This window comes from Chenopodium quinoa, unplaced genomic scaffold, assembly GCF_001683475.1.
Source record: "Chenopodium quinoa cultivar QQ74 unplaced genomic scaffold, ASM168347v1, whole genome shotgun sequence".
Lineage (NCBI taxonomy): Eukaryota > Viridiplantae > Streptophyta > Magnoliopsida > Caryophyllales > Amaranthaceae > Chenopodium > Chenopodium quinoa.
Genome location: NW_018742523.1, coordinates 4,146,974 through 4,161,103, shown reverse-complemented (window position 1 = coordinate 4,161,103; position 14,130 = coordinate 4,146,974). Strand labels below are relative to the sequence as shown.

The 14,130-nt window shown below is 33.3% G+C and overlaps 1 protein-coding gene across 1 annotated transcript; it reads right to left on the bottom strand.

Annotated features, from left to right (window-relative positions):
- Positions 1 to 1,664: 1,664 nt before the first annotated feature.
- LOC110720010 lies at positions 1,665 to 13,037 on the bottom strand. Its single transcript, XM_021899006.1, has 3 exons — positions 12,255 to 13,037; positions 7,418 to 7,605; positions 1,665 to 2,614 (listed from the first exon to the last, which is right to left on the bottom strand). Exons 1-3 carry the CDS (start codon positions 12,853 to 12,855, stop codon positions 2,126 to 2,128), a joined length of 1,278 nt encoding a protein of 425 aa, XP_021754698.1. The 5' UTR covers positions 12,856 to 13,037; the 3' UTR covers positions 1,665 to 2,125.
- Positions 13,038 to 14,130: the final 1,093 nt, after the last annotated feature.

Below are 14,130 nucleotides of genomic sequence, written 5' to 3'. Positions count from 1 at the left end.
GTGGTTAGTTTCAGGTAGGTGTGGTGGTGGGCCGGGTGGTGGTGATGGTGGCTTGATTATGTTGGGAGGGATAATTAAAAAGGGTCTGTTAGTCTTTTAATTAAACTAGTTAGCTTATTAACTATTTAAGCTATGGTTAGCCAATTTAATGACAATGAGGCCACTTCAATCTAGACATTTCCTAATGCCAAATGTCAGAAAAGTTGGTCTTCCAAATAGAATTTTTAATTTCCCAAAAAAAAAAGGAAAAAAAAAAAAAAAAAAAAAAAACTGTGCTTAGCCATTTTGCTGTGTGATTTCAATATACACTCTCATTAACCACTCATTACTTAAAAATGTCTCTCTATTCTAGGGGAAGGCAATGGTGTCCTCCTAGAATTATTTTAATATCCTCACTCATTTCATTAATTACTATTGGACTAGGGCATTTTGAACTATTAATAATCCAATAAATCATTATTTTAAAAAATTAAACAAGACATAAAATTTCTATCAATTATAATTTGAAATTTTGAATACTTTACTATTAATTGACATTAGTTATTATCACTCAAAGTTTAATACTCACTATAAATTATTGACATTAGATTGATAATTATATAGTTTAATGTTATATTCTACCATTAATTGTCAATTTATCAAAATCATTGATATTAATTTACCAAAAACAATTAGTGTCCAAATATCAATGTTAAGAAACTTAAAAGTTTTACAATTGATGCAAAATTAAAAGTGATAGAAAACGAAGTAGTATCTAACACTCAAATAATGAATTGTTGCTAACTAGGGATCACAATATTTTCAACATTTTTAAAGAAGGTGATAATCTAATGGTAATCAATATTTTGCAAGGTCATTTCAAGTGCCCTTAGAATTGAAGTTACATCTGCTTATAGATGATGTAAAGAAAATTTTGGAGTCTTTTTTAGCCATTCAATCCCCGCATATTTTTCGTGAATGAAATCTAGCAGCAGATTAGGTTGCTTCTCTCAGTTATTTAACCCCGATACACCAAGATATTAACCCCTTTATGGATAGCAAATTTTCTACTTTTAATTTTAGATAGATTAGGTTTTGGTCTTACAAGACGACAAACCTAATCCATCATGGTATCTTACCTTTATAATAAAAAAAATAAAAAAACCGTGATGGTTACAGTACCTTTCAAAAAAAAAAAAATAATTAAACAATTGGTAAATACGAGGATTTCTAGGACTCTAGTAATTAGAGTCATACATGACTCTAATAACCAATGTTGTTATTTAACATGATACCAACAACAAATTATATCGATACCAACAAAACATTTTTGCATTTGTTGGTATCACTTAATAAGGTTGTTGGTATCATAATGATAGCATCTAAAGTATAATGAAATACCAACGCGTGTTATGACATTTTTTTTTTCAAGTGCGGTATAAGTAAATGAGCGAATATGTCCTTACTAGAGTCATGTATGACTCTAATTACTAGAGTCCTAGAAATCCTCTGGTAAATACATACTTTAATACTGTTTGGCAGTAACTTTAACCTTTTCATCGGTTAGACAAATTGGACAAATATTCTCCCAACTACTTTACAAAATTGTGGGTGTTGCCAAAAGGTAATAGGCAGAGAGTGAAAATTCTATGAAGAAAAGAACGATTCTGCAAAAGAGAGGAAAGGAAGACAAGACAACCTTACAATTTCTTCCAAACATAAACTGAATCATGGAAGCAAGCAATGAATAAGCTTACAGACAGTTTCACAGCTTCAATTGAGACGTAATAATGTACATATTGCAACTGATAAATTCTTCCGTCAATCATGTACAAAAAAAAAAAAAAATATACAGATCTGCACACTCAAGAGCACCAAGGCCAGAACTGCCCATTTGGTCAAGCTGGCACACTGGTATTGTAACGGTTACATACAAACAGAACTTCACCAATAGATCATTTGGCGATTATCAAGCAAGGTAAGGTCAAGAACACCATATACTTCAACCTCGGCCATGGAATCACAAGTATTGGAATTTCCAGCAATCAAGGGAACCTAGCAGCCAGTCTGACGATAAATTCCATATTAATACTCTGTAATTCTGTATGCAATCCTCTTTCAAATAACCAAAGAATTACACCTTATACTAAGGTTTTAACACAACAGGCATACAACAATCATCATCCTCAAGATCGCTAAAAGAAACCTCATCTGCAATTCCAACATGTATAAGGCTTCCACTTTGTCCTAAGCAATCATCTTCAGGCCACTCATCACTATCATCATCATCATCAATAAAACTCAAAACAGGTCTTTTGGACATTTGGCCAGCAAGTATGTTCTTATCATCTGTATCTGTCAATTGTTTCTCATTAATAATTGACTTATCAATAAATTGCAGCTCGTTACTTATGTGTTTTTCCACATCCGAATCAACTGTGGAAGAAGTGGCAGGCTCAGAAGCAAACGTCCAGGATGAAAAGGTCTCTGAACGCTCATTCTGCGTGGATCTTGGAGTACTATTATCATCAAAGTCAGCACTTAATCTAGAATAGAGGCCAGCATGGTTCCATTCTGAATCTTTCTTGGTTCGCATTTGTTGCTCTTGCATCCACTTTGCTCTGGCTTCTACGACCTGAGCAGCAAATTTATTATTTATTCAATAAAATAATAATTAAAAGAAAGTTGTTGAATTAAAATTCTGTAAGACAAAAGCTAAAACTTAAATGAAGAAACATCTTCTCACTTTCAGCAAAAAGAGCAGAGCAATTTATGTACAATGATCAATAATGTACAAGAAAGTCAGAAACATTTGAGCTAAGACATACTTAATACAAGTGTGAAAAAAGAACAAGGAATCTGATGTAACTCTTCCAAATTAGTTGTTAATTCACTACCAATTAAAATATGACAAAAGCCACAAATCAAATATCAACTCAATTTTCAAGTACATTATGAATGGTTTTCAGTACCTTCAAGCTTTACACTATGATGTAGTGGGTATGTTTGATTATCATATTGGGAATGCTTAATTGCTTGTTGATGGCTAGTAAAAATCACTTAGGCAAGAAGTTGAGAAAATCTCAACCAAAAGTGAATGACTAGGCGGCATCACTGCAACTAAATTAGTTCAAACAAAACCATAACAGGCAGGGATGAGCAAAGAAACCTTTTCAAAATTCTGAGATTCAGAACCTGTTGCAACTGATTCTTCAAAATCGGAATCGAAACCACTAGGTACCAATATTTTTTGAGGGTCTCAATCATTTAATAGATTTGAATAGCTTGGTTGTCAATTAATTAAATTCAATAAAAATCTACTACATGATTTGTTTTGTGATTTGGGATTCATTTGTTATTCAGTAAATTTTTCTTCCAATATTATGATTGGATTTATGTTTAAAGAACATATTATTAAGTTTTAGTTTGGTATTGGAACCATTGTTGACCAGTTACCAAGGTTCCAATTTTTGATACCCGGAAATAGAGCTGGTAGATCAAGTTCCAAAACACCGGAGCGCAGCAGAACCCATATTTTTTTTTATCATCCCTAATGGTAGGCATGCAGCACTGCAGCATACATGAAAATGGTAAATCTCAAAAAACTGGATACCTAACAAAAATAGGTTATTGACAAGGACTACTCAAACCATGTAACCTTGTCTAACATAGACAAAGTTCTTCAAAAATTTCAGATCAGCGGAATATTAAGATGTATGCATCAAATGCCTTAAACAAGATGGAAAGTTACAAGTTATTACTTGAAAAAGGGCATACTTGAAAAACGGCAAATACAAGTGCTAAACAACAGGCCAATCTTACAAAAATCATGAATGTGAGGGCCAGTCATGTGCTAAACAATAGCATTGTAAACCAAGGTAGGCCAACATATTTGGCCATTACTATGCAAGTGATGTTCAGTTGATGGATGGATAGTGAAAATTCCCATGATGCTCCTTTCATCACAATGTCACCGCTAGAGAGAATGATGATCCAAACAACGTATTCGTCACAAACCCTTAAAGTGCATATTTTAGGGTCAATCTTTGAAAGGGAACTGGGGAGAAAGATGAGCTTATTATTAGAAGCCATTGTTTTAAAGACAGTGTAAATATAGGTTAAAATGGCATCATTCAAAAAAGAACAAATACTCCGCTAAAACGACAATCATTTCATCACGTGATTTATTAGGTTTCAATCCAAAATATCTTAATATTCTAATAAACTCTGAGCTGTTTAGATTATAATGGAATAGTTTGGAAGCTAGAATAGGTGCTCTCTTGTAGTGTTGACTAAGATTTTTAGCTGCTCAGTTAGCGTTATATTATTCTGAACTTATTAAATGACTTTCCAGTGAAATTACTTGTCAGCAGGGAAGAAACGGTGCTGGAACTCACCTCCAGGATTGCATTTCATATCATACAAGAGCTTAAAAAGAGATATTTTTCCACAAGGCCTACATTGCCGTAAGGCCCGGAATATTTGCAGATGAACACTAAACCCAGATCCGATGCTAGAAGATAAGCAGAGGCAATTCACAAGTAATTAGAAGCTCTGCATGTCTGAAAACTAGGGTCATATTTCGGTGGCAGATCTTGGGCTAAAAATTGGGGGGGGTGGGGGGGAACATTGTTTGATCCTCTAACCTTTTGCTAAAAAATACTCCGTAACAATACTTAAACCATTATGCCACAGCTTTTTATATATGCAATTATTAGACATCATATTACTTATTATGAACAACTCAGAAATACTTAGGGGGGTTGGGCCCTAACAAAGTTCCGCCCCTGGTCATATTCAACTTCACTGTAATTAAAGATATGATGTGATATTTGCCTTACTGATATCAAATGGATTTATGGTACTACTATTATCATGGATGGAGTATGATCTAACACAGGTGAAATAGTCAGAAAAATAAAAACAATTAGGGCCTTGAATAAGATGAGATAAGCATAGCCTATATCCAAATATTGATGGCATTCAATCTTCAACAAATAGATTTCAACCCTCAGATTTTTTTGGTCTCAGAAAAAGATTCCAGATAGGAATAACAAATAGAGACAAAGGGAGTAATTTTGAGGTGACACTACAAGTACAAGGTAAATGGGAAATTTAGGGCAGACTGGTAATGACCAATGTTACATGGTAAAGCGGTACAATACAATTTGTTGTATGGGAATGCAGAACACAACTCATAGCAAATTGTGTATGCCCAGGAATGAAATGAATAAAAATGATAAACAAAAAATACTTCGCTGATGAAGGTTCTGGGATTGTTGAACCGAGTCAGGGGTTCAGCAAATTAGATTGCATTCTGGAATGCACAAATTTTGTTTGCAATCAGGGGTTCATACCCCTCATGAGGACTGACGTGGGAGAATGCTGTTTTAGGGAGCTAGGAAAACTCTACATGATCTAATAAATGGATTTTGGCAGAATGACAACACAAAGGAGCAGACTAAAACAGTCATTTTAAAGACTTCAAAGAGTACAAACATGGTATTGATCAATAATGTCAATGCAAAAAGGAAGACTTCAATTAGTATTCAATGACCACAAGTCACCCTACTTCACCACAAGTCAGCATCACATCTCCAAAAAGGAAGACTTCAATTAGTATTTCATGACCACCCTCTTAACAATAAAAAGAAAAAAAATCCCGAAACTTATCGCCCCCTCTTCTAGAAAGGATCACCCTGAATGATGATCAAGTCATTTGAAATGGCAAACTAAGCACCAATACATTAAGTGAAGCAAACTCGTACCACATAGTCCTAGTCAATTTTCGTTGTACATGACTAGTTGAGCGTCTATTCATAGAATAAGCTTTAGCATCAATTTGTAATAAATAAATAATAGAGTTTAGTACAGTGATGTTTCAAGATTTATTTATTTATTTTTTTTTTTTTTGACGGGAAGATAGTTTTAATTTATAGATGTACAATTTAAAAAAAAAAGTATGGAGGTAAATAAAGCTTTGAGAAGAAAAAATAACCGTAAGGTATACGGGTATTAATCCAATAACTTATTTTTTTCCAACTGCTAATTTTTTAAAAACAATTTTTGGTCGGTGAGTTCTAATTGCCAATAAAAAGTATATCAGATACTTTTATTTACAATGCAGTGCTTATTGCTTAAGTAGGCTATCTTCCTAGTTTAGACTTATTGAAGCAAATAATAGAGTGGTTATTGAACTGAACAAAAGATGACTATATTACTGAAATAATTCCACAATGGAGCAATCCCTGTTATTTTATTTTTTCTTTTTTTTTTTTTTGTATATCAGCTTTTGGGCCCGTTCTACGCACGGGATGTTTATAAGTTATTATTTATGCTACAAAAATTATTTACGGAAATAACTTTTACAATTTTATAACATTTAACATGCATGGTAGTGATATAAAATCAAATAACTGAAGACCAAATGCTTGTTATAAATTTACATTTTACATCAAATATGAAATTAAAATCTATTTCTAAAAGAGAACATTTAGTATCTTGAAAGTATGCATGGCCCTAAGACATGCAAGCAATGCCATACATTATGTGGGTATTCTGAATATTCTTACACCCTTTTTCCTTTTCTTGCCATTCAACTTTTTCTTCTTTGAGACTAAATTTATCTCCTTTCAATCACCATCTTCATCGTAACACATATTTTGCACAACCTTTTTAGAGATATTTTTATGTCAATTTTATTAGGGGAATTTAGATCATGTAAAAAATGCTTAATTAGAAATTTATATTAGGAGAGAAATATGGGTAAATGATAAAGGGTCAATGAATTAAATAACACATTCAATTAAATTGAATTTAAAAGATGGAGGGAGAAGAGGAAAAGATTAAGAAATTCAACATGTTGAATTAAAGAGGAGGTTACAAAATTATTAAACCGGTTACGTAAGTGGGGGAAGATGGAAAAGTTCTACAACAACTAATGACATAAAAAGAAGGCTAATAATAGAAAAGAATTAAAAAGAAAGTAAAAGTAAAGGACACATGGCAAAGTATTATAATGAAATGTAGAAAGAATGGAGGACATGTGGCAAATGGGGTTTGTATTTTTAAATACTAAGTATAGATATCTAGTTGTTAAAATATTTCAAATTCATCCATAATTGCACCTCTCTAATCTCATGGACATTGTACGATGAAACATTATAATTCTTACCTGCTTTTGTTCCCTCTTACAAGTCAAATGGCACTCAGTTAACATATGATAATATATCTCTTAGACAAGAATTTCCTTTCCACTCTTTAGATCAAAGAAAAAGGCTGCACAAAGAGCTACTTCGAGACTCTCAACCATGATATATTCAAAATAAACCTTTTTTTATAATATTGATATTCGGCAGCTCACCCTCTTGGCAAGCATGAAATTTAGAAATTTCATAATGACCTTGCACAACAAAAAAAGAATGATAAAGAGATTCACCTCAAGTGTAGACAGCAGATCAGCATCCTGTTTATTAAGCCTAGAATGCAAAAGAACAAAATAGACTTTCCAGAAAAACCCCACGCTCATATGGGCCGGACAAAGTTCAATTCTGAGTGCTGCAAGCCTCAGGGAGAGATGTTCAACAGCTTGAGCATGCCTCTTCTGAGACTCTGACATGGGAAAATCTACAAAACATATCAGCAGCACAAGTTAGTAAGCTATAAAATAAAAAGTGAGCTTCCTCAAATTTTTTTTTGTGCTAATTACTGATAAGTTTAACAAATATATATATCAACTGTTTGAGTATAAGCCCATAGACATGCACCGAAATTTATATTTGTCTAATAAATTTATCTTTCAATATTCCATAAATAAATAATAACCTAAGGTGATTGAAGTCACCGTTAATCGACTCAAATCCTTCCTACAGATTCTCGAAGAGAATATTGGCTCAAGCTATAGACCCGCCAAAAGTCAAAACACCAAATCCCCAGTAAGTGAACAGCGAACAGAAAAATACATCAAATAGTGCAATGGATACAAGTTCATTTCACCTTTACCTGGAATAATTTATTGCACCCATAAACCTTGGCTAGTACATGATACAAAAGGTTGTTATATACACCCCGGTGCAAGGTACATCCAAGGTATTTTTTTTGCTTATTTTGATCATTAAAAGATGGTTATTGCTCATTTAATCATCAAATGAACAAAAAATAACCTATCCCTACCTTATACAAAGTGTAAACAAACTCTTAGGAATAAGTGTGATTCCATTTATACCCCTAAAAAAGTTTATTTACATGTTTTATATATTATATTTATTATACCCTAAAAAGTGTAAACAAACTCTTAGGAATAATGTGATTCCATTTATACCCCTAAAAAAGCTTATTTACATGTTTACCCTCATTTAAAATTTTAATATCTTTCCCTTTTTTCTTCTGTGTCCCTTGTCCGTTACTCTGTTCATCATCTCTCAAGTATTAAATCACGATTCTACATATTCTCTTCCTGTAATAATGCCCGACTCCCCATGGCACATCCTCTCATCTTTTCCTTTTATCTGGTCACTTTCTGGCCTAGACTTTTTAATTGGTCAACTAACACAAAAGAGTGAGCTTTAGAGAAACTTTGTAATAAAATGCTTTCTTGGTTCCACCATGACTAAACATGGAGCTTATGCTTCCATTTCTTATATGGCTTGTGCTGTTAATCTACTTCTGTCTCTCTCCGAGGTTGAAAATTGTGATTTTTTTGTATAATGGAAGTAATTATTTGTAATTATTGGTGATATTTTGGGATATGATTGTAATTTGAGAGGAATGTTTTAAAATGACGAATTGATTGTGTTGATGAATTGATTTTATAGTTTGAGAAATTAGGAATTCGTCTTCAATTGATTGCTAATTGAATTCAACTTTGATTGATTGTGTTGCAGTCACCTGGTATCTTGATGGTTCTTTAAGAAAGCAAATTTCAATTCAAAGTTCTAATATTTTTTTCCTTTTTTTTTTGGTAGGTTGATATAATTAATAAAAATGTAGATTTTTTTTAATTAAAATTGTTGTTAACAATTTTTTACAAGAATTTCTCTCTCTACTGTTTCCCCGGATGTTCCCACCAGTCCACCACCACCAGTGCTGAACTCCAAGGATTTTCCTCCAAGAAACCCTTTGTCATCTTACTCCTCTTTTGCAGATTATTTTTTAAGATACCTTTACCCAATTAATCAGTTTTTACTTTAAGTAATCAAGTACAATCATTATTTATATTATTCAATTCGAAGTTTTTTCTTACACTACTATACAGAGTACAAGGTTATGTCTACGTGCTACGTATAAAAAATAAATTTAAAGTAATATATTGTGAGACATAGCGTATGTCGTATGAAAGGTTATTCTTTTCCAAAGACTTAGCCATAATTAGTCATATTCGGGAGATTTTCCCACATAACGAGGGAAAATATGTAAACAAATATTTTAAAAGTATAAATGTTTGCATACTATAAAGAGTTAAATAATTGTCCAAACACTATTCATAAAAACTTAGAGGCAATTAACATCATATCAATAGGGGCATTCAGATAAACAAACATTTTAAGGATATAAATGTACTCACACTATTCATAAGTGTTTTCTCGTACTTTTTAGAAGGTAGTGATTTAAGGAATCATCCTTTAAAATAGAAATGATTGTTCAACTTCTATATATAATACTCCGTATGATTTACATTCATTTTGACGTTATGCAAGATCAAGTATTTAATCATAGCATCCCGTAATATCTAGGTGTTTAAAATGGTTCGATAGGGTTGGAGTAATTTGGGGTTCATATTATTGTCCGGTCAAACAATATTTCTTAGTGAGTGTAATATATATAAGGAAAAATTGCCCACAATAATCCGACCTTTGCCTCATCTGCCCAAAATAATCCCACCTTTCGATTATTTTTTAATAATCCGACCTTTATACCCAATCCGCTCAAAATAGTCCATAACCGATTGAGTAGGTAATATTTTTTTTAATTTAGTTTAATTTACACGTTTAACCATGTGATTGGTAAAAAAAAAATAAGTTTTAATTTTAATTTTTTTAAGAAATAATTAAGTTTAATTAATTAACATTAATTAATTATTTTCAAACTACCTTTTCTAAAAATGATAAAAAAAATTAAATAACCACCACCGGCCTCAACCACCTCCCCGCAGCCACCATCGGCCCAGACTAGCCTCCTCCCCATTGCTAGACTAGGTTCCTCACGCTGGTCGCCGCTCCTCCCCCTACCCCCTTTTGTCCCTTCTAAACCACCACATCCATTCCCGTAACAATGGTGGTTATGGTGATGGTGGTGTGAATGTGTGTGTGGGCTGAAAAGTTTTTTTGGGGACGCGAACAGAATCAGGGGCAGGGGAGGTCAGCACGGCTGGAATCGGGGGACGAGGGAGGTCGGGTGGCCGAAATCGGGGGACAGAGGAGGTCAGCGAGGCCGGGATCGGGGGACGAGAGAGGTCGCCGCGGCCGGATTCGGGGTACGAGCGAGGTCGGCGCAGCCGGGATCGGTGGTAAGGGAGGTCGACGCGGCAGGGTAGGGTAGGTGGTTTGGCTGGTGGGTGGTTTTTAAAACTAATTAATTGATTTTTTTAACTTTTTATTTTTAATTTTTTTTTTTTAATTTTATTTGGACCAATACACGTGCCAAGTAACATGCTATAACAAGTTAATTGACCGATTGGGCCCATTCGAAGAAGATTGGGTATAAAGGTCGGGTTATTAAAAAGTAATCGAAAGGTGTGATTATTTTGGGCGGATGAGGCAAAGGTCGGATTATTCCCAGTAATTTTTCCTATATATAATTATGTAAAAACAAAAGAAGTTAGAGAATTCAAACCTGAAAATCAAGCTTGAACAACCAACCAACAATTCGGCGACCCAACTTTAATTTGATAACAATGTCTTGTTGATTAGGGTTTGATCGAACCTTTAGCAAAATCCTAACTCATAACAATGGCTTTTAGCAAAATCCCACCACCAACAATCTTGATTATGCTATAGATGAAGGACGTGCCAATGGAGGAAAATCACATATTTTTGTTCATTCTTTGTTACCTCCAAATTCTTGGCTAAAGTGGTCTTGGCCTAATTGAAAGTAATTAAAAATATAAGGTCCTAGATTTAACAGTTTGTAAATCCCCAAGACCATCTCCCTGTTGTGTATTTATATTTATAATGAAATAAAAGAACCTCTAGCTCATTCTTCACCTCCACCATGGACTCAAATCAATATTTTGGCATGGTAAGGCTGTGTCTTTAGAGGTTGAGAGGGCAAGCAAGGAACTGAGATCTCAAGTGGGTGTTTAGGAGTGCGGTTTCTAGAGAAGAATTGTAAACTCTTATTTGTAAAAAGGCATTTATCAACAATTTCATGATTGTATTCAATGATTGTTAGTGGCTTAACGTATTCGATATTGCTTAATATTACTTCATATTGCTTCCAAATAAGTTTCATTTTTGCCTTTATCATTTCTCACCCTTCAAATGTTGTTTTGTTGGTATTTTGACTCATACTCAAGCTTGAAGTTAAAGAAAAGTCATTTTTAAGATCGTAGCATACTCTATTTTTGAGTTGTTTACAATATGTAGGTACAAAAACTCAACAACATTATTATTTCATGCACGAATGTACTTAGAATTTCCTATATATCATTTGTGGCATGTATCAGTGAGGGCTAACAGGAAAAAAAACATTATTCTCTAGCTATATATGTAAATAGTTACAACAAAAAAACCTTGCAAATAGCGATAAAAATTAAGCCAACTACGAAAAACTCTTCTAGGAGAACTAGAAGTATCGCGCGCGTTGGAACCCCTAGTACATAAAAAATTTCAAATTTGGAATGTAATTTCTCTACAAAAAATTAAAACTGGCAGATAGAAGCAATTGCATTAAATTTAAAAATAAAAATAAAAATAAAAAATAAACAACAAAAAATCCACTCCGTCTGAATATTTGGCAATTCTACCATTAAAGCTTCAACTGATCACTCTATTAAATTCATGATCTAAGATAATTTCTACCAATACTCAGCTTCGATATGCATACTTAATCCAATGACAATGAAGCCAATTTCACAATAAATCAAACAATTTAAGTCCACTAGACTATACAGTATAAGATTTCCACCTTCAAATAAATGCAAGCATAAAGATTGTATTTTGATATAGACATTTTGACCAAATTTCATACAAAAAAAATGTACAGAAACAAGCTTAATTCAGAATATTATTCAGAACATCTCAAATAAAAATTAAAAAAGACAAAGTAAATAAATATACCTTCAAAATCTTCATCATCTTCAACAGGAAAATCCAACCAAGTCTCAGGATGATGCGCAATATTCCCCGCAAATGTCAAAACCTCATCAGTTAATCCCACAGCTTCGTTAATCCAATCATCATCTTCCTCCTCAACTTTCTGCAATCCCAATCTATGCAAACTCGAAGTCGATTCACAATTCCCTAAATTTCTATTCCCAATTGCTGAATAATTTCCATCTTCCGTTAAATTTAAACCATACACCAACGATTCATCATCATCATCTTCTTCATCGCCCGAAATTGATTCCAAACGATCCAACTCAGGAACAACACAATGATCATGCGAAGACGAAGAAGAAGAACAAGCTGTAGGAGGAGGAGCGAGAAAATTAGCGACGCCCCAAAGTTGACGAGTTAAGGTTTCTTTAAATTCGCTGAGATCATCTTTAACACCACGCAGATCTCCATCAAATTCTACACTTTCTCCCTCCTCGACGGAAATTATCGACGCCGGCGGTTTTTCGCGACGGCGGTGCGGCGGAGACGGTGGCGGAAGAGTGGTGTCGTCGTCATCGTCGATGTGGAGGGAATTGGCGATGGAGCGAGCTAGCCATGACATTTGGGAAATTTTTTGAATTCGAAAATGGAGGAATCAGAAATTTTGATTCCTTTATTTTCTGCCTTAATTTCTCAAGTATTTTTCCTGAGATTGTGTTGGTTGGATGTTGCCTGGAAAATATTTTTCATATTTTATAATTAGGGACATAATTATGATTGTGTTGTTTAATTTGTGGGCTTTGTGGGTGGTTCGACATTATGAGAATTTATTTTTTGGGAGGATTAGGATGGAAAGGGACCCGCATAAGGCTAAATAACCATATTGGTGTAAAAATTAAGCACCATTGCGACATATTGGTATAAAATTATCGTAGGCGATATATTGATATACTCCCTCCGTTTTTTTTATAAGTTAGAGATAAGATTGTGCGGAGTTTCAGGTGGTTAAATAAAATAAGATGTTAATGAGGTAGATAAGGTTATTATTTTATTAAAAAGTAAAATGGTGTGAGAGGGAGTGGGAATCATTGGAGAAGTGAGAAATGATAAAGTAAGAAAAAGTGGTGACATTAGTGGGTAAATTTATATTATTAAATTGTAACAGATTTCCAAAAATGGAAATATAGCTTATGAAGAAAACGGAGGGAGACAAAGTTAGCAAGTGACGACAGATTGGTATAAAAGTTGACCAAGTGGCGACATATAGGTATAAAAGTTAACAAATGAAGACATATTGGTATAAAAGTTAGTGAGTGACGACGTTTAACCCTTTTTCTAACCAGAATAATAAGCGCATATTGTACACATGATTTATTCTTGTTCTTGTAACTTCATTCTATTGTATTTCTATACCTTTTTTTGCTTCAAATATTCATTGAATATTTTTTAAAGCACCATTAAAAGTGAAACAATGTCGAAGAATAAAAAAGAAGGATAAAGGGGAGGAAATATGAGAATATAGATGAATAATTAAGATTATGCGTAGAAATTAATCAAGAAAAATTACAAGATTAAGCTGTGATTACATATATTTGAGTAAACATTTAGCTTTCAATTTTTTGCAATATTCAATATTATATAAATAAATTTTCTCTCAACTTCTTAATTTATACGTATTAAACTAACATGCCAATTTCAACTTTTGAGACGTTAAATCATAAGAATTTATCTTTCGTTTCATTTTTGAGATTTTTGTTTGATCTTACAATTTTTTTGTCGATAATCTTAGGTGCATGGGCGTGGAGCAGAGATATTTGTCTTTAATAATGAGTATTAGCAACAACAAAAAAAATTTCAAAATTAAACCTAAAATAATAATTAAGCACTTACTATTTAG